The 16,521-nt window shown below is 45.4% G+C and overlaps 3 protein-coding genes across 4 annotated transcripts; 1 reads left to right on the top strand and 2 right to left on the bottom strand.

Moving 5' to 3' along the window:
* Positions 1 to 658: 658 nt before the first annotated feature.
* Positions 659 to 5,591, bottom strand: LOC123182578 (probable E3 ubiquitin ligase SUD1). The gene is made up of 8 exons (XM_044595209.1): positions 4,880 to 5,591; positions 3,722 to 4,342; positions 3,458 to 3,639; positions 3,079 to 3,375; positions 1,997 to 2,142; positions 1,758 to 1,891; positions 1,530 to 1,676; positions 659 to 1,299 (listed from the first exon to the last, which is right to left on the bottom strand). Exons 1-8 carry the CDS (start codon positions 5,102 to 5,104, stop codon positions 931 to 933), a joined length of 2,121 nt encoding a protein of 706 aa, XP_044451144.1. The 5' UTR covers positions 5,105 to 5,591; the 3' UTR covers positions 659 to 930.
* A 1,771-nt stretch (positions 5,592 to 7,362) lies between these two features.
* Positions 7,363 to 13,156, top strand: LOC123182576 (outer envelope protein 39, chloroplastic). 2 transcript variants are annotated; one of them, XM_044595206.1, is made up of 11 exons: positions 7,363 to 7,590; positions 7,719 to 7,785; positions 7,889 to 7,921; positions 8,287 to 8,431; positions 9,810 to 9,968; positions 10,049 to 10,119; positions 10,200 to 10,278; positions 10,355 to 10,470; positions 10,543 to 10,690; positions 11,798 to 11,867; positions 12,600 to 13,156. In XM_044595206.1, exons 1-11 carry the CDS (start codon positions 7,557 to 7,559, stop codon positions 12,761 to 12,763), a joined length of 1,086 nt encoding a protein of 361 aa, XP_044451141.1. In that variant the 5' UTR covers positions 7,363 to 7,556; the 3' UTR covers positions 12,764 to 13,156. The 2 variants fall into 2 exon arrangements, with proteins under 2 accessions (XP_044451141.1, XP_044451140.1); XM_044595205.1 differs by having other exon boundaries at positions 7,886 to 7,921.
* A 986-nt stretch (positions 13,157 to 14,142) lies between these two features.
* Positions 14,143 to 15,295, bottom strand: LOC123182575 (protein LURP-one-related 5). Its single transcript, XM_044595204.1, has one exon. It carries the CDS (start codon positions 15,083 to 15,085, stop codon positions 14,375 to 14,377), a length of 711 nt encoding a protein of 236 aa, XP_044451139.1. The 5' UTR covers positions 15,086 to 15,295; the 3' UTR covers positions 14,143 to 14,374.
* Positions 15,296 to 16,521: the final 1,226 nt, after the last annotated feature.

The following is a 16,521-nucleotide window of genomic DNA, read 5'->3' as shown; positions in this document are numbered from 1 at the left end:
GTTTTTGGTCTGAATTTGTGCTTTTCGATGTCATTGCGATGCCGTCGTGTACTAGTGGGGGGAGAACTGCTGTGTTTCTGGATGCAACTGGTGAGATGAGGACTCAAAGCTTATGGTTGAAAGGTAGCTACTGCTGTTGATATGTTGATATATGGATGTAATCAAAATTTTGGCGGCATTTTCGCCAAGAAATGTTAGACATGTCCTCCCCTTGTTTTGTACCATTTGCACACGTCAAACGAAGACATTAATAGCTGCATATCAACCGAGATTTTGTCCACATTTTTTTTGTTACACGTCCATATCAACAGGCAGCAGCTACCGCCAGAATTTGATCGAACAGCTGCAGAGAAGAAGCAGCGAGCCTGGAAGGCGTGTAATTTCAAATTTCAAACCCCTGTTGAATTTGTGACAATTCACATGTTGGCACGAATGTTTGCCCTGGAAAGTTGATGCACGAGGAATGTCTGATAACAGTGCCAAAGCACATCTGGCACTGGAAAGGCCCGAGAGAAATCCAAGCATTACTTTGGTCAAAAAACATTGCAGCATTCCCGAAAAAGAATGTCCAAGGCAACCAAGCACCATCCCGTTTCTCCTCAGCCTGTCCTGTCAGGGGCTGACCATACAACGATCCTGAGAACGTCGTGCAAAAAAGTGTAGAAATTTACAGATATCTATCCAAATTCAGCGTCGCCTTACATCCTGGCGATTCGTCGGGAACTGACCGATACGACTCCAGGTAACTTCCACATGGAAAATGAAAATCGCACCCATATTTACAAGTTTCACCAGGAATGTATCCGTATGACATCATCTCATCTGCGTTTGTTGATGTCCGCAACGCGTTTGCGCGCTAACTGTTAGTATCACCAGATCCTCCATCGTCCCTAACTGACGGGAAACAGAGTGCTCAGGGAAGAAGAGTCTTCAGCTACCGTCGGCGACATCTTCCAGCCTCTGCCCGACGACATAACGGGCGTCCCTGATGGAATCATGGAGTTTGGCGCACAACGCTTTGGCAAGGTAGAAGCCGAGGCTGCCCAGCCACACGAAACGGTACACCGCCGAGTTCATGGCAACGGAGCAGCCGAATCTTGGGAAGACCCCCTTGGCAAGCACATAGGGAACACCCAGAGCAGCGAGTAGCTTCGCGACGATAGGCATGCACACATCTCGCAAGAACCACCACATTGGCGCGATCCCTGAATCCCAATCTGCCTTTGCCTGATTAAGCTTTGGGCCCCACCTTTCATCGATGAAATAGGCTCGCAAGCATCTGGCCCTTGTCCGACGAGCCTTCAAGACAAAAAAAAACCCAGAAATTAAATTATTTTCCTATTTTCGGACGATAACCTAATCAATAAAAATGTGAATGTGTTATTTCTGGTATTCACTTTAGCAGTGGGATTTTCACAACCAGTACAATTTGTGTGCCATGTAGCAATATGTCAAGTTCGGTTCATACGTGATAATAATATTGGTTAAGATGTCAGAAAGCGACAAGTGAAGTTGGACTTGGAACTCACCTGCTTCCCCCAGATTTTCAGAGATAGACACCCCAGGCCCCAATAGTAGGAAAGGCCTACAGCTGGAACGTCATCATCAAGCCCAGTGAATGGTGATATTAGTGATAAATCAACCAGCACCCCGGTCAGGAAAGGAGCGATGACAAGCTGACAGCAGACACAAGTTATTCAGCTATAGCATAGTAGAAAATAAAACATGAAGGAAACCACCTGAAGTAAATTGCTCACCCATAAGAACACAACCAGATAGCGATTCAGGGCTAGAAGGTGTGTTCTCCCAGAAGTCATGTAGGCAAATGAATCTCTAGAGGCGGCAATAACAGTTGATATGGCGCCAAACCCAATAGCCAAAGCAAGCATATCTAAGAGAAAATATCGACAAGTAAGCCAAAACAAGGTTAAAACATTTTCTTGTTTTTAAGGAAGTCCAACAACAATCCAAATGACCATCTCTGAACAATCATTACCATCGGATTTCAGTCCACCTGCTAGTGGCAGCCGAGTGATGGCATGCCCAATTGAGATTGGAAAAATGAGCACAGCCAAATTGAATACCACAATAGTCAACCATGCAAGCACCAGACTTAGGATTGTAGCAGCTGCAACTGATCTCCTGGTACAATGTACAAGAAGGTAAGTATCCACTCAAAAGTTGTGCAAGCAACACCTCTTGGTTTGCAAACACTTCAATGCACTGAATTGTGAAAGTAATAAGTGAGCAGACAAGTATAGCCAACAAACAATGAGATTAGAGAAAAGATCATGCGGAGCGATTGGCAAAGGTCTGGAGATCGGGTATAGAGCATTCGATGAATAATTGACGAGTACACACTAAGAACAGGATCGATTGGCAAAGTGTCTCATAGGGAAAAATCGACTTGACCCCTAAGAACAGGATCTTTAACTCCCTAAGAAACCATGTCATTATCTTCCTATTTAAACCTATTTATTTCGTAACGAAATGTATCTATTTCCACAGACCTAACTAGAATACTTACCATCATTGACTTAATTATTCATTTTTTAATAGTTAATTGCTGCCACAAGGTGCTTTGCCATCACAGTTTCTTTTGACACTTCAAAACAAGATTGTTAGAGTACCAACGATCCAACAATGCTTGTTTCTCACAGAGCCTTTTTCACATGATCCATAGTGCTCATATGGAAGTCATGTCAGACGCAAAACCTTCTTTGGAGCTGTTTGATATATATGTGATCAGCATGGTATGATTAAGACATTAAAAAAACACAAAGACTATCTTAAGCATCATGTGTAAAATGGCAAGGTGTCATCGCTTAATAATTACCACTATGCAGAGCACACTAGGGAAACATTCACCGGAATAGGTAAAATGAGCAAAGAGAACATATTTCAGAAGCCCAGAATTGCTTCCTATCCACCAATACGCAAGTTCGTAAATAAGCAGTGAACAATGAAATCATAAGAAGGTAAGAAATAAATAACATTAGAAAATGGAACTAGATGTGTCAAGCTAAAAATGATGTGCCATGTGGAATTCCGTAAATGAACAAAACTACGGGGGTTTACCTTCCATCCTTAGCTTCATTGATCCTATCATACTGGTCTTCTGGTGCGACACTACTCCCAATCTCATCATGTCCAGATGCATCATCGGGCCAGATACTCAACGAATCTGACAAGCCTAGAGCATGTCCAGTAGTGACAAAGGAATACTGGGTTACCTTCTTCACTAACCACTCAAGGTATACAAGTGCCTTGGTGTTATCAATGAGAAACTTCAGAAGAAGAGCATGAGAAACTGAATCGACATAGTTTCGTGGTGCTTGCCAAAATGATATGCCCTTTGCACCACAATTGAAGTAGCTACCAATCGCAGCAGTAAAACAAAGTGTTAGTCTTCAAAATCAGGCAGATACATCAGATAAAATAAATTTAGAATACTCACGTGATATGAAATGGGAACAACTCCGGCACCAATAGCCCGCCAATTTGAATAGGAACAAGAATGACCAAAACCATAGAGATAATTCCAACAAAAAGGATATGAAGCTTCTTGAGATAAAATTTGTAGAATGGTTCATGAGCTTCATAGTGGACAAAGGGAATGGCAATTCCTGGCCTCAGTATCTATTGACAACAAAATCAGCACCCATTATACCCTGAACTTACTATTGACATAATGAGGTCACAGATATAACATGGTACATACCTTATCAAGAAGTCTGAAGAATCTAAGGCCTAGGTGCCAAAAGATGCATCCAAAATACCAATGAAGAACAGTTGAAGCAAAAGATGAAGCAAGCATAAGCTTGAACCTCTGGGACATTGTTGCACCAAACATTTCTGAAGTGCAGATATCAAGCGCCCAGCCAAAGAACACCGGGTGTAATATTTTTGCGCTCAGCAGATTAAGACAGAAATTGGCAGCAGGAATAGAACGTACGACCCCTCTGAGAAATATACCAGGCAGCCTTAAAATGAATATTGCGCTTTGAGCAACAATTAAGGCGACAGAGGGGATAGAACCTACGACACCTCTGAGAATTATACCAGGCAGCCTTAAAATGAAAATTGCAGTTTGAGCAACAATGGAGGCGACAGAGGGGCGGAGGGACAGCAGATGGTGCACTTGAGCAAAGGACCTGGCAAGCGCGAAGAGCCATGCCCCGAGGGTGATGAGGTACATGACGAGTGCTGGGACGAGGCAGATAAGGAGGAGCAACAGGTCCATCAGTTTGTGGGAGAAACCCGCCATGAACTCAGAAACAGGCAGCCTCGCAGGGGCGTCTGCAGCGTACACTGGTCGGATGGAGATGTCGTTGTTGCACAGCTGAAATGACACCATCAATCGCATCAACATCACAAAAAATCACATTGAAATGAACACGAAGATGAATTAAGCACAATCCTAGCAAGAATATGACAAGAAATTATTGCATTGCAAAAGGGGGACATTTTCAGTGAGGAATCATGGCAATGGCAATGGCAATTGACAAGGGTCAGCACACAGAATCACAAAGGGGGACATTTTCAGTAGTTGGGGTTGAAATTAGTTGTGCAAAGGGTGGGTCACAGGCACACAGCAACATGATGAAGGGGATCATATATCACACTGCAAAAGGGGACATTTTTGGTGAGGAATCATGGCAAAACATTTACTAAGCACGCACGCAGCATCATATCACCTAGACATCTAGTGGTTAGTGGCACATGGGACTGAAACTAGCAGCGAACGAGATGAACCTGAACGGAATAAAGCACGCGCAACCACATCAACAGCACGAACTTGGCAACCATTCAGAGCGGCCACGGACGCCGGGAGAGGAGAAACCCTAGGCGGGCGAGGAGAGGTGACTGGAAGCGATACCTCGCATCGGGGTCCCCGGCGGGTGGCGAGCCACCGGAGCTGGCAGTCGTCGTGGACGAACCTGATGCTGCCGCGGCAGGCGCAGGGGTGGCGCAGGGGGCGGTCCGCCTCGGCCGGGAGGCGGCAGATGCGGCATTGCTCCGCCTCCCCCTCCTCCCCGTCCTCGTCTCCGGGGCCGTTCGCCGCGGACAGCGCCGTCTCCGGCGGAGAGGCGTCGGCGGCCATTGGCTGGCTTGGCCTGCCACCCGCGAAGGAAGCTTTTCCCGTCGCCTCGAGCACGGCGAGAGAGGCAGTGGGGTTTAGGCGGAAGCAGAGGAGATTGGGCCGTCTTTGCAGTCTTCCCGTTGTCTCGCGCGATTAGGAATGAAAGGACAACACTCCCAGCTTCCGGCCCAAGAAAGCTCCTGGTCTTCTTCTTCTGCTGCTGCTTTTTTTTTCCCTTCCATTTCTTCTCTTTCTCTTTCTTTTCCTTCTTGTTTTTTTTCTCGAAAATCACTCACTCTGCCTAAAAAGATAAATTACATCAAATTCCATGGAACCGTTCTTTCTAAAGTTTTTTCATGTGTTCCATCTGTCATCAATGAATGATTTTTCTTTTATGTATTTTGTAAAAATATTTGCATGTTCACAAGTACAAGTTTTTCATTCTTGTAGTGGAATTTTGTTTTATTTTTCAACACCAATATACTCGTATAAATATTATCTCTTGTAAATCTATCATATTTGTCTAAGTTATATGAGTTTTTCCCTTGAACGCACACATATTTATTTATTTTGGATTACATTTACTTCTTAAATGCATGAAGATTTTCCATGCATATATAAGTATATAAGGCAATATGTATGATAGGGTTACCTTCTGTTCAGTTTAAAAGACCCATGCATATCCTTAGATCAACGATTTGACCAACATAGCACGAGTTATATATATATCAAAAGAATAGAAACTTTAAATGTTATATTTTATAATGATGTTTATTGTGATGTATAATTTGTATTAAATTGGTGGATTTGTCGATTCAGGGATATGTGTGGGCCTTTTAAACCAAAAATGAGGGAGTATATATATGGTAACATTTTACATGTTCTGTAACCATTTATATTTGATGATATACATCATCAAATCTCAGAACTATATGAATTAATTATAAAACTAGATGGAATCCATTTTTACCTACCAAATGTTGGAAGTATATTATATATATTAAGTAAAACCATTTTCACATATATTTAAAAGGGGACTAAAACAAGAGAAAACACATGTGTTACATGGGTCCTCCACATCCAACTACCTTGGTCGTGCCCATAGCCACTCCACCTCCTACTTCAATTTATTCTTGTTGCCTCCCGTACACCACCTACATATAATTTTTTCCCTATGGCTGGTCTTCAAAACTAGTCAGCTCTTCAAGTTGTTGACATCCAACTTAACTCTCAACCACTTATCCGTTCCTTTTCTTTTTCCACCCTTTCCATCTCCTCCCATATCGATCACCTAGCTTGAACGAAGTCATAACTTTCACTTACTAAGACTAGGGAGTGAACTTTTTTTGTTGACTTTTAATGTGTGTGGGAAGTGAACACATGGAATGCACATCCATATTGTTTGACATTCTAGTTAAAAATGGCGCAAATTACTTCAGCAAATAGATTACCGTTCAATCACATTGCCCCTTAAGGCACTAGACCGCCGGAGCCAATCGAGTGCCAAGTTTCATGGCAAGCTAGCTCCTATAATTGAGTCACTCCGAACAGTGTTGGAGCCACAAACCGACCATATGCCCTGGCTCTGGTGGCTCTCTCGGTGGCGGAGGCAACGAGCTGGCAAGAGCCAAGATTTCCTTCATAATCCCACATGTGCGCATATATGTCCTTGTGTTTATACTCTTAACCTCCCAAAATTTAGGAAAAACTGCCATTGAACCATGACACTTATTTTGTAACGGAGAAAGTATTTAGTATAATTTAACCATATTTATCAAATGTTCGACTCATTTGGCCTCTAAACGTTGATTCCCAGCTCCACCACTATGCCCTAACTCCGTTGGATCTTTCAAAGAAAGTGACAAAGATTTCAGACCATCCCACTTTATGAAGGTCTAGAGGGCAAAAAGATGAGAACACAAAAGCGATTGAAGTTTGAATAGACGGTAGCCTGCACCCGAGGCGGAACTAACCCTGGTAGAACCTAACCTATACATCTTGTGACTTGGGTAGACTCTCGAGAGAGGGGCGGAAAAGAGAGAATGAGAGAGGTGAAAATGAAAACCCTATAAAATATTTGATACTTCCTCTGTCGCATAATATAAAAGCATTTTTGACATTACACTAATATAAAAGATGCTATTATATTATGAGAATAGATGATAGGATCTATTGAAGGGTACGAAAAGATTTTGAGCCACGGCTAAAGAAGAACAAATGATTTCGAGCCACTCCACTTTACTTCGAGCCCCTAGGCAAAAAAGAAAGGGGAAAGCGATTAAAAATTCGGCAGGACGCGACGGTGGTACCCCGACCGAAGCAATCCCAGTGCCTGCCGCCTCTCCCTCCGCCCCACGCAAGGCACCCGACCCGACCTCCCGCTCAAAAATCCCCCACACCCGACGCCACTCCACCCCGACCTCCTCCGCCGCATGAGCCGGGCCGCCTCCCAGTCCCACCGGCGTCCGCAGCCATGGGAGCCCAGCAGAGCGTCAATGCCGGCAAAGGTCCGTGCCCCCTCCTCCCCTCCCCTCGCGGCCCTAGCTCGATCCCTCCTCGCCCGCTCCACCGTTTTGTCGGGGGCCGTGGCGTTCCGCGACTGCGCGTGGCTAACGTGTTTGCGTGAATGCCGCAGCCAAGGTGGATTTGCACGTCGACCTCACCCACATGCTCTGCGAGGCGCTCCTGCTGCCGCCCCTGAGGTGCTCGGCCTTTTGCCCCCACGGCCGATTGGTCGGTTTTGTTGTGGTTGTGGACCTTGGATTGCTGACTGTGTTGTTTTCTTGGCTTGTTCCTTTTCAGCAGCTCCAGCGCCACCATCTCGCAAATCGTCGGAAGGTGGGATTGCCTGTCCTGGTTCCGTCCGTAAAGTTTGTGTTCATATGGGTCACAGAATTCAGGCAGGCATAGCTGGCTGATTTGTGCGCGTCCATGTGTGTGTGCACGCGTCGGTGTATTTCGCTTCACACAGCGGCCCAGAATACCCGTCTGGATTTACGAATGATTACTCTCTGTTTTAACTTTGTACCATTTTGTTCCGAGTTCTGAAGTTATACCATTTTGTTCTGAGTTCTGAAGTTTATACCATTTTGTTCTGATTTCTGAATTTGTACCATTTTGTTCCGACTTCTGAAGCTGTACTATTTTGTTCCGAGTTCTGAAGTTGTGCCATTTTGTTCTGAGTTGTGAAGTTTGGTCTGCAGGATCTCCCTCAAACACCCAAGCCTATTTGGGAGGAGCGAGAAGTTGGACGTGATTCTGGATAAGGGTGTCAATGACTCTAATGTTGTTGTTGCCTTTAGACGCCCAAGGCCCGAATGGTTATCGCAGCAGTCGTTTGTCATTCAGGTCTGCATTCTGTCTGGTTGTATCTTGGCTTCTTAATTGAGCCTTCTGTCTGAAATTGAATAAATATGCTGCAGTGCTATAGCATAAAGTAAACATATTATAGTGTTTTAAACTGTTGCTAAGCAATTTATACTCCTTTGATCTTGTTAACAGTACTCATTTCTCATTTTCATTGTTATTCTAAGTCTGTGGTGTTCTCTGCACTAGAAATGAGTAGAAGATGTAGTAGAGTGATAGTTGGTCCTGTTAACATCTCTTCTATAGTAGATGTAGCAGTAGAGTGGTGGATACAATATCACGAGAAATAGGAAAAATTTAAACTCAAACACCAGATGGCATATTTTAACATTTAACATAAAGTTCTCAAGTTAATTTTATTTTCCTGAGCACGGAGAGATACCCTGTCTTCTTTGATCAAAATCAAAATAGGGTCTCGAGTTACCCAGAAAACATTAAAAAGCCTGAAACAAAACATACTAAGTAGAACAACACACCAGTATCTGAGATTTAGACAAATGTTTGGCAGAAAGGAGTAAAACCACACCTACTGCAGCACACATTCTCACTATCATTGTTGTGTGATGGGCCTGCAACAAAAATACTCAATGCTGTGTCTTGTTCATGATTGAAATGGAGAATCAATTATTAGGCCTCTCTAGTTGCATGTGTAGGCTATGGACCTGCCCTACTTTACTTGTTGCCAGTGCTTGCAACCAACCTGAGGTAGCCGCCCTGGCATGCTGGGGCATCGGCTCCACCAGTGTCTGAATCTGTAATGGAAGTATTAAGCAGAAGACGTTATTCGCCGTAGTAATTCTAGCAATTAATGGTTCCATTATCTCGAGTTGATTGGTTTGGTGACCACCTTATCCTAGAATGGGTTTGCCCATCATAAGACCGTCCCATGACTGTTGGTGTTGGTGTGAGGACACCATCCCTCATCTTGTGTTAATTTTGTGCTTGTGAGGGATAAGGTGGTGATGGACCAATCCATTCCGCCCTTCAAACAAAACAAGTGGATTACGTTTGGAGTAAGGATTGGATGGTCCATTCACCTTTTGGTTCCCCAAACCAACCCCCCTGTTAATGTGCTCGTACCATACACTCGGCTTGACCTTTGTCATATTACTTCCATTATGAATGGTTATCTTTCATGCAAGTTGATCGGGTAATTATTTTTATGAAGTACTCCCTCTGTCCCAAAATAAGTGTCTTAACTTTGTACTAGCTCTAGTACAAATTTGTACTAAGCTCAAGACACTTATTTTGGGACGGAGGGAGTATGTAAGTATGAACTTGTGAAAAGTGGTTACAAGTTGTATGCTGTCTTTTCTGTTCACACACCTTCTCTTGTTTGCGTGCTGGTTTGAGCAATCAGCACTCGATGACACCAGAAATTGTGGTGCATGGTTTTCCGGCTGACAACTTCACACGGTCAGGGAGCAGAGGGGTAAATCTAAGCCGGTTGTCGCTTGGGGTGGAGATTAATGAACCGACAACATCAAAATGGACTTCTGGAACTAGTGTTAAGTTTGAGGCGAGCATCTAATCAAATCCAGTTGTTTGCATCATCTTCATGTTGTACAATTTCTCTTATCAGATGTCCTTTCCCTCCAGCATATCCGTCCTGTTAATAATGATGGGCGCTCAATAGCTAGGGACCACGAAGGTTTTCCCCTAACATGCAGGTGATAACAGTATTTCTTTGGATGTGCCCTTTGATACAATAAAAAGAAGTCTCATTGTTTAATGTTCTTTTATGATGCAGTGGTAACCTCCATGACAACATGATTATCTTGAAGCAAGAGTCTGGTTATGCGGATGTTAAAGATAATAGCTTCTTAAGAGTAAGTTTGTGTTTATTTCATCTCCATCTTTCCTTGACTTGACTGTAACTCCATCTTATATAGTTCCCAATGACAGGTTAATTTCCAAATGGAACAAGGATTGCCACTTGTACCAAAATCACTAACTTTTAACAGAGTTAAATGTGCTGTTTCGAAAGGCATTAAACTGGGGCCAACATTTTTGGTTACTAGGTACTGCATCTGCCTACTGTACTGCAGCAACACTCTTCTATGAAAGTTAGTTAATCTCTTCCTATGCTGCAGCTTGACAGGCGGTTCCATTGTGGGTGACATGGCACCGTATCAAGCATTTGCAATAGGTGGACTTGGTAGCGTCCGGGGTTATGGCGAGGGTGCAGTTGGTTCAGGAAGACTGTGCCTAATTGGTAACTGCGAATACACGGTTCCTTTGGTATGTAAATAACAAGCCATATATATTATATAATCCCCCAAACAGTTTATGTAGTCCGTAAGTCAAACTTGGTAATCCAAGAACCAGAAGTAACTAGAAATTGCGTCCAAACATGAAATGGATAAAAAAATGCAATCAATTAGATGTGTACATATTTACTTGGACTGTTTTTCTTGCCATCATTATTAATTTGTATGCTTTATGCAATATTCACCTTTTTTTCTTTCTCTTTTACCCATTGTGGTCTCTTACATTTTCTCCTGTTGCATATATGGGTCAAATTTATGGGATGATAGGTGGTGTCTGCATGCAAGAGGAATATACCATATACTGCAAAGGACTGCGATGAGGAATTCATAGTCAAAGGATACAGTTTTAGGGTTGAAAGTTCAGAAGTTAGCATACATGGGAATTTCTCTCTTCTAATAAACCTGCTTAATCTTGATACTGGAAGAAAGATAAATTCAAACTATATTAGCGGAATATAACATGAAGGCTTGCAATTGGTTTTCTTCGAGAATCAGCAAGTCCCGTCTCAGTAAAACAAATTAATACTAATTTTGGTGCTTACTAGATGACTTTATCCATTTTACATTTGTATGGTAGTTGACCGGTGCAAGTTTTATCAGATCTGCATAAATGGAACCAAAGTTCTGAAGAAATCATGTGGCCATATCATTTTCAGCCTTTTAAATGCAACTAGCACAACAAGAACATTTCTTGTGGTTACTTAATTTGTGCTAGAGTTTTGCTGGATAGAGTTACACACCAATCAGTTCATTAATATTAAGATATTGCATAGCGAACATACCACTCATGACTGGAACTACTTGTATGAGAATACACAATTTTCATTGAATTTACACATGCTTTGGCAAACTCTAGCTAGACTGCCAGGCAAAAAGAATTGTCCTGGGATTGTTCTACTAGAAAGTGAGCTCACCGTTGGTGCTGTCACTTAAAGTTTTCCCTAGACTAGAGGTGTATTTGACTATTAAAGCATCCTCCACCAATGGAAATCCATACCGGTTGATATTGGGTTTATCTTGTGGTAGTCTTGTCCATTTGGATTATCAATCAAATACTGAAACGTCTGTTTCTGTGAAGGCAAAGAATCTCGAAGGTTCTCTTTTCATGGATTGCGGCAGTGATTTAGGATCTGCTCGTCATGTTCCTGGTAAGGGCTTCGCTTCATCTTTGCATACTTGAGTACTTAGTAATTTCTATTTGCCTTTTTTTTCAAAATATAATAAAAATCTAATTGCAACTAGAAGAAAATGAGGCTGATATACTTAAGCTTTTCTGATGCTTTTAAAATTAACAGTGTAATTCATAAAGTAAAAATGAGGGGCTTTATTTACAGTCGCTCGCTAGTCAGCTACACTAAATTTGTGCAGTTTTGTGTCTGTGTGGAAAGCAAGCACGCCTTCCTTAAACAGTTAGAGCTTACTATTAAATTGGTTTGGAATTACAAATTCAGTAGTACAGTAGAAGCTTAAATAATAATAAATTCTGGCATTTTGTATGGGATAACCAAGATCAAGATGTCTCTGCGGTGGAAAATCATGCAAATATCATTGACGTGATGTATCAACCAATGAAGATTGAACTAAGTAAATCAACACATCACCTGATTTGACTGAAGGAGTTAAGCTTATCAACATGAGGACAATGCAATTGACATCAGCATACTGTACCATAGAGCACAAATTGGACAAGAGTTACAGTAGAGTCCTCAAACATCCTTTTGTTTTATGCCCACTCCCGGTTATGAAACATTTAGTGCAACATATCAATGCTGAGTTGCATTTGATGCTTTTTTTTTCTTCATATCTCAGTATGATAGTATTTCCTTGACCATACTCATTCGGTTCTGCTGTGCATTTTTGTTCAATGATCATGATGGCAGGCAATCCAGCTCTTCGGCAAGGGAAACCGGGATTCGGTGTCGGGTTTGGGTACGGCGTCCACTTCAACACGGACATAGGCCAAATCCGGGTCGACTACGCCATGAACGCCTTCAGTCGCAAGACCTTCTACTTCAGCATCAACACTGGCGGTGCTGGCTCATAGATCACCAAGAACATACCTGACATAGCATAGAGTTTCAAGCCATGACATGCGATCACCTCTCCGCAGTTTTCCGTTCCAACATGCCTCGGCGCAACAAGCCGGTGCCCGAGGCATTCGAGGGTTGTACAGTCGAGGTTGTTGTTATCTTCTGCTGGACGCTGAAACGACAGGCCATGAGAATGTGAGATGACATGTGCAGAGAGCAAAGCCGTGGCCTGCGGAGCTTTGGCTGAAGGTGCCCCATACCGTCTTATTCTTTGCTAGGATAAAAATGCATCATCATCCATCGGAGATGCTCAAGTTGAGCGAGAATAATATTTATTTTTATTCTTTCTTTTCTTACATATTTCATGAACTGTACAGTTTTAGGAGGAGCTGTTTGATTTGCCGCCACAGTTTTTTTCAATGTTGTCGCGATCATCGGTAATTTGACCTGCCTTGTGGTTGGGATGCGCTGATGTTGCTATACACAGTACATTTCACCAACCAACCAAGCGATGGCAGGTCTTCACCGGTGCACTGCTTGCGCCGAAAGGGAAAGAGATATTGTGACGATTGTCCTATTTTTCCGAGCTGATCGCCGTCCACAGAAGAGGTTGCACGTTTAATTTCTCGGCCTGAAAGCACCAGCTTCGCTTCACTGCCACACAAACTGGGCTCCAGTTTCCAATTTGCTGACCCTGAATTTTGAAAATGCATACACATCGTAGCGAGGTAGGTCAGGTGGACCACCGAAATTATACGGGGCAATCGAGGCTGAAGATGGTGCACGGCTACGGCCAATGTTTCCTGATGGTCTTCTTTTCTGAAATTTTGACCTTGCAATTTACACAGAAGTAAATTTGCTATCACTAGTAATGTAGCTTCTACTGCCTCTTAATTCCACGAGTCCTGAGCGATTGGATCCAGTCGCATGACCAAACCCGAATCTTTTGTAGGTACAAAACACAGCTTAATTTCTCAGTCTGAAAAGCACCGCCTTCTCTTCACTGCCACACCACGTTGTTCTCAGTTTCCAACTTGCTGACTCTGAATTTCTAAATACGCACACCTCGTGGCGAGGCAGCTCAGGTGGATCACCAATATTATAGTACGAGGCAATCGAGATACAAGACAATGCAGTCGGGCGTCGGCACTGGTTTATGCCATCGTTTCAGGATGAATTGCAGTCATTTTTTTTAATTTGACCACAAAAGTTAATGAAGTGTTTGGATTTATCACATTAGAGTGGTCCTGGTAAATTCGATGATTCGATGTCACTAGTAATTCAGCGCTCGCAGTTACGCTTTGCACCAGACGTATCGCTTAATTTGCAGGAATCGTGAGCTCGCTATTGGATCCAATCGCATGGATCCGAATCTTCACTAGGTATAGAAGACTTTCATAACACTGTGTTTAATAATTCCAGATAATACTTATATAATGATCAAAACTAATGCAATAATCAAGCAGTGCAGTGTCCATGTTCACTCAAAGCTACAATCTCGATCCAAGCTTTGCTTGCTGGGCAACAATGCCAGCCAGGGGTCCGCGAGATGCGCATCACAGACCAAGCGACGACCCTGCCTGCGTAAGCCAAAAAAGAGAGGGACAGAGCTCCAGCAGGGCCTACTACACCGGCGAGGTGGCCTCGAGGAGCAGCTCCTCGCCGAGGACGCCGTCGAGCTCGTCCCCGGTGATGCGGCCGAGCACGAGCACGATCCCCATGGCGAAGGCGGCGTCGAAGCCGGCGCGCACCCACAGCACGAACACGTCCCGGCCCAGCACCACGTGCGCGCCCTCGTCCACCTTCCTGCGCACCTCCGCCACCACCGTCTCCTGATCCTCCCCCTCCTCCACCTCGCCGCCGCCGGAGGAGGCCACCGCCACCACGCGGCAGCAGCGCCTCGGGAAGGACCCGTCGACGCGGAACTCCTTGGCGGCGGTATGGGCGGGGGCGAGGAGGTCGACGAGGACCCCGGCCCCGGCGCCGAGGATGGAGGAGCGGCGGGCGGAGAAGAGCGGCTTGGCGCCGCCCCCGTCGCCCAGGAAGCCGTCCCAGCGGTGGTGCAGGCTGGGGCGGCGCCTGCGGACGGTGAGCACGGGGTCCCCCGCGGCGCCCAGCAGCGCCAGGTCCCCGGCCGCCGCGCCCCCGCCGCAGGCGCCTCCCCGGCCGTAGGTCTCGAGGCGGAAGGCCAGCGCGCCCGTGCGGTGGTCGTAGGCCTCCAGCCCGTCCCCCGGCGAGAAGAGCGTGGTCTTGCGCACCGTCAGCTCCCTGTCCTCCGTCTCGCAGTGCTCCTCCCCCACCACCACCGTCGCCGCCGGCGCCTCTCCCCCCTTCATCTCTCTCCCTCGCTCGGCTGGCTCAAAGCTACTAGCTCTCTGCTCTCGTCTGTCAGTTTCAGCGCGCGCGGAACGAGGTGGTAAATAGCGTGGGCGGTCGGCTAGCTTTTCTTTCTTTCTCTCGGTGGGTTCCGGGTTCGTGGGGCCGGGTCAGCACCCACCCCACGAGCGGGCGCCACAAGGAGAAGGAGAAGGAGGGACGGCGATGGATAGGGATTGGGTCTCGCCGTGCGCCCGGGGGCGGTGGGCAAGTTCGTTATCGAAGCTTTGGCTTGTTTGGAAGGGGGGAAAGGGACCGGACTGAAGCCGCGGGAGAAAGCAAAGGAATAAGAGGAATAATGGGCTGGGCACGGTCGGCGGGGGATGCTGGAAGATAACGTAATTAGGAGGGGATTGCGATCGTAAACGAACGAGCTCGATCGAGATCATGGTTGGGTTGGATGGAATGTTTTGCTTGTGCTTTTCCTCCTCCGTACCGTACCGTATCGTGCAAGGGTGCTGGGAGTAGGAGGAGCGAGAGGTTCAGATAAGATTGTTTAGTATGGCGGGATGAGATTACGTATCAGCCTGGGCTACGAGTAGGGTTCGTCGCTGACACGAACTGACTGTACTATCGAGGCCGACGCCGTATGACGCATGGGCATGGGCACGCAACGCATGAGACAGACGGAAGGCGGCAGTGCGACGAACACCGCAAAGCTCGGCTCCGCGATTCCGATTCGATTCTTTCTTTTGGGGTGCGAGGGATGGGCGGGCGGAGGCTTGGGAAGGAAAGATTCTTCTGCACGCCCGCCTGAGGCGGAGAGGCCCACGCAAAGGATCAGTCATCAGCTGCCCGTCGGCGCCGCGGCCACGTGGGCCGGACGGACCTTGGGTCTTGTCCTTTCTCCCTCCGTATCTCGGGGACTCGGGGTGCACCGGCGTAGACCCTCTCTCCCTACGGTGAGCGACGCGCAGACGAATATCAGAGCACGGCTATCAACACAACCGGATGTGCTCTTTTTTTTATGAGAAAACTTTCAATCGATTCATCAAGTGTTAAGTTTTTTTTTGAGGGATCATCAAGTGTTAAGTTAATACAAAGAATATTAGAAGTAATTGCCAACATAAATGCTAGAGGCTAACAAAACACTCTTAACATTTTTGCCAAAATAAAAAACACTCTGACAGATTCCTAAACACCCTTGTATCCCTATAAAAATTTAAAAAAGACATATGAACCAGCCTTTGTACTAAATGAAGGAGAGAAAAATATAGATGGCACTTTATAGTTGGGATTGCTGGCACCAATAAACTTTCACACCCAACCCAGTCCTCCCAGCGCCGCCGCGCCACCGTCGGACTGCATCCAACTCCCTCCGTGCTGCCATGGCCGGTGACAACGTGACCATACCTTTGGCCCTCCCCCACGCGTCCTCCGAGTTGTTGAGTGTGTA

This window comes from Triticum aestivum, chromosome 1D (genome assembly GCF_018294505.1).
Source record: "Triticum aestivum cultivar Chinese Spring chromosome 1D, IWGSC CS RefSeq v2.1, whole genome shotgun sequence".
In the NCBI taxonomy this organism is placed as follows: domain Eukaryota; kingdom Viridiplantae; phylum Streptophyta; class Magnoliopsida; order Poales; family Poaceae; genus Triticum; species Triticum aestivum.
Note: the sequence above shows the minus strand (reverse complement) of the source record. Positions and strands in the feature narration are given on the sequence as shown.

What these genes read in the sequence shown, in the direction of transcription:
- LOC123182576 (XM_044595205.1), top strand. Translation starts at nt 7,557, where the DNA reads ATGGGAGCCCAGCAGAGCGTCAATGCCGGCAAAG. An exon ending in AGCAGTCGTTTGTCATTCAG is followed by an intron (nt 8,432 to 9,809) that starts GTCTGCATTCTG and finishes TTGAGCAATCAG; the next exon opens with CACTCGATGACACCAGAAAT. An exon ending in ATCTGCTCGTCATGTTCCTG is followed by an intron (nt 11,868 to 12,599) that starts GTAAGGGCTTCG and finishes TCATGATGGCAG; the next exon opens with GCAATCCAGCTCTTCGGCAA.
- LOC123182578 (XM_044595209.1), bottom strand. Translation starts at nt 5,104, where the DNA reads ATGGCCGCCGACGCCTCTCCGCCGGAGACGGCGCTGTCCGCGGCGAAC. An exon ending in AATGAAGCTAAGGATGGAAG is followed by an intron (nt 2,143 to 3,078) that starts GTAAACCCCCGT and finishes ACATTGTACCAG; the next exon opens with GAGATCAGTTGCAGCTGCTA. An exon ending in TGAAAATCTGGGGGAAGCAG is followed by an intron (nt 1,300 to 1,529) that starts GTGAGTTCCAAG and finishes TTTGTCTTGAAG; the next exon opens with GCTCGTCGGACAAGGGCCAG.
- LOC123182575 (XM_044595204.1), bottom strand. Translation starts at nt 15,085, where the DNA reads ATGAAGGGGGGAGAGGCGCCGGCGGCGACGGTGGTGGTGGGGGAGGAG.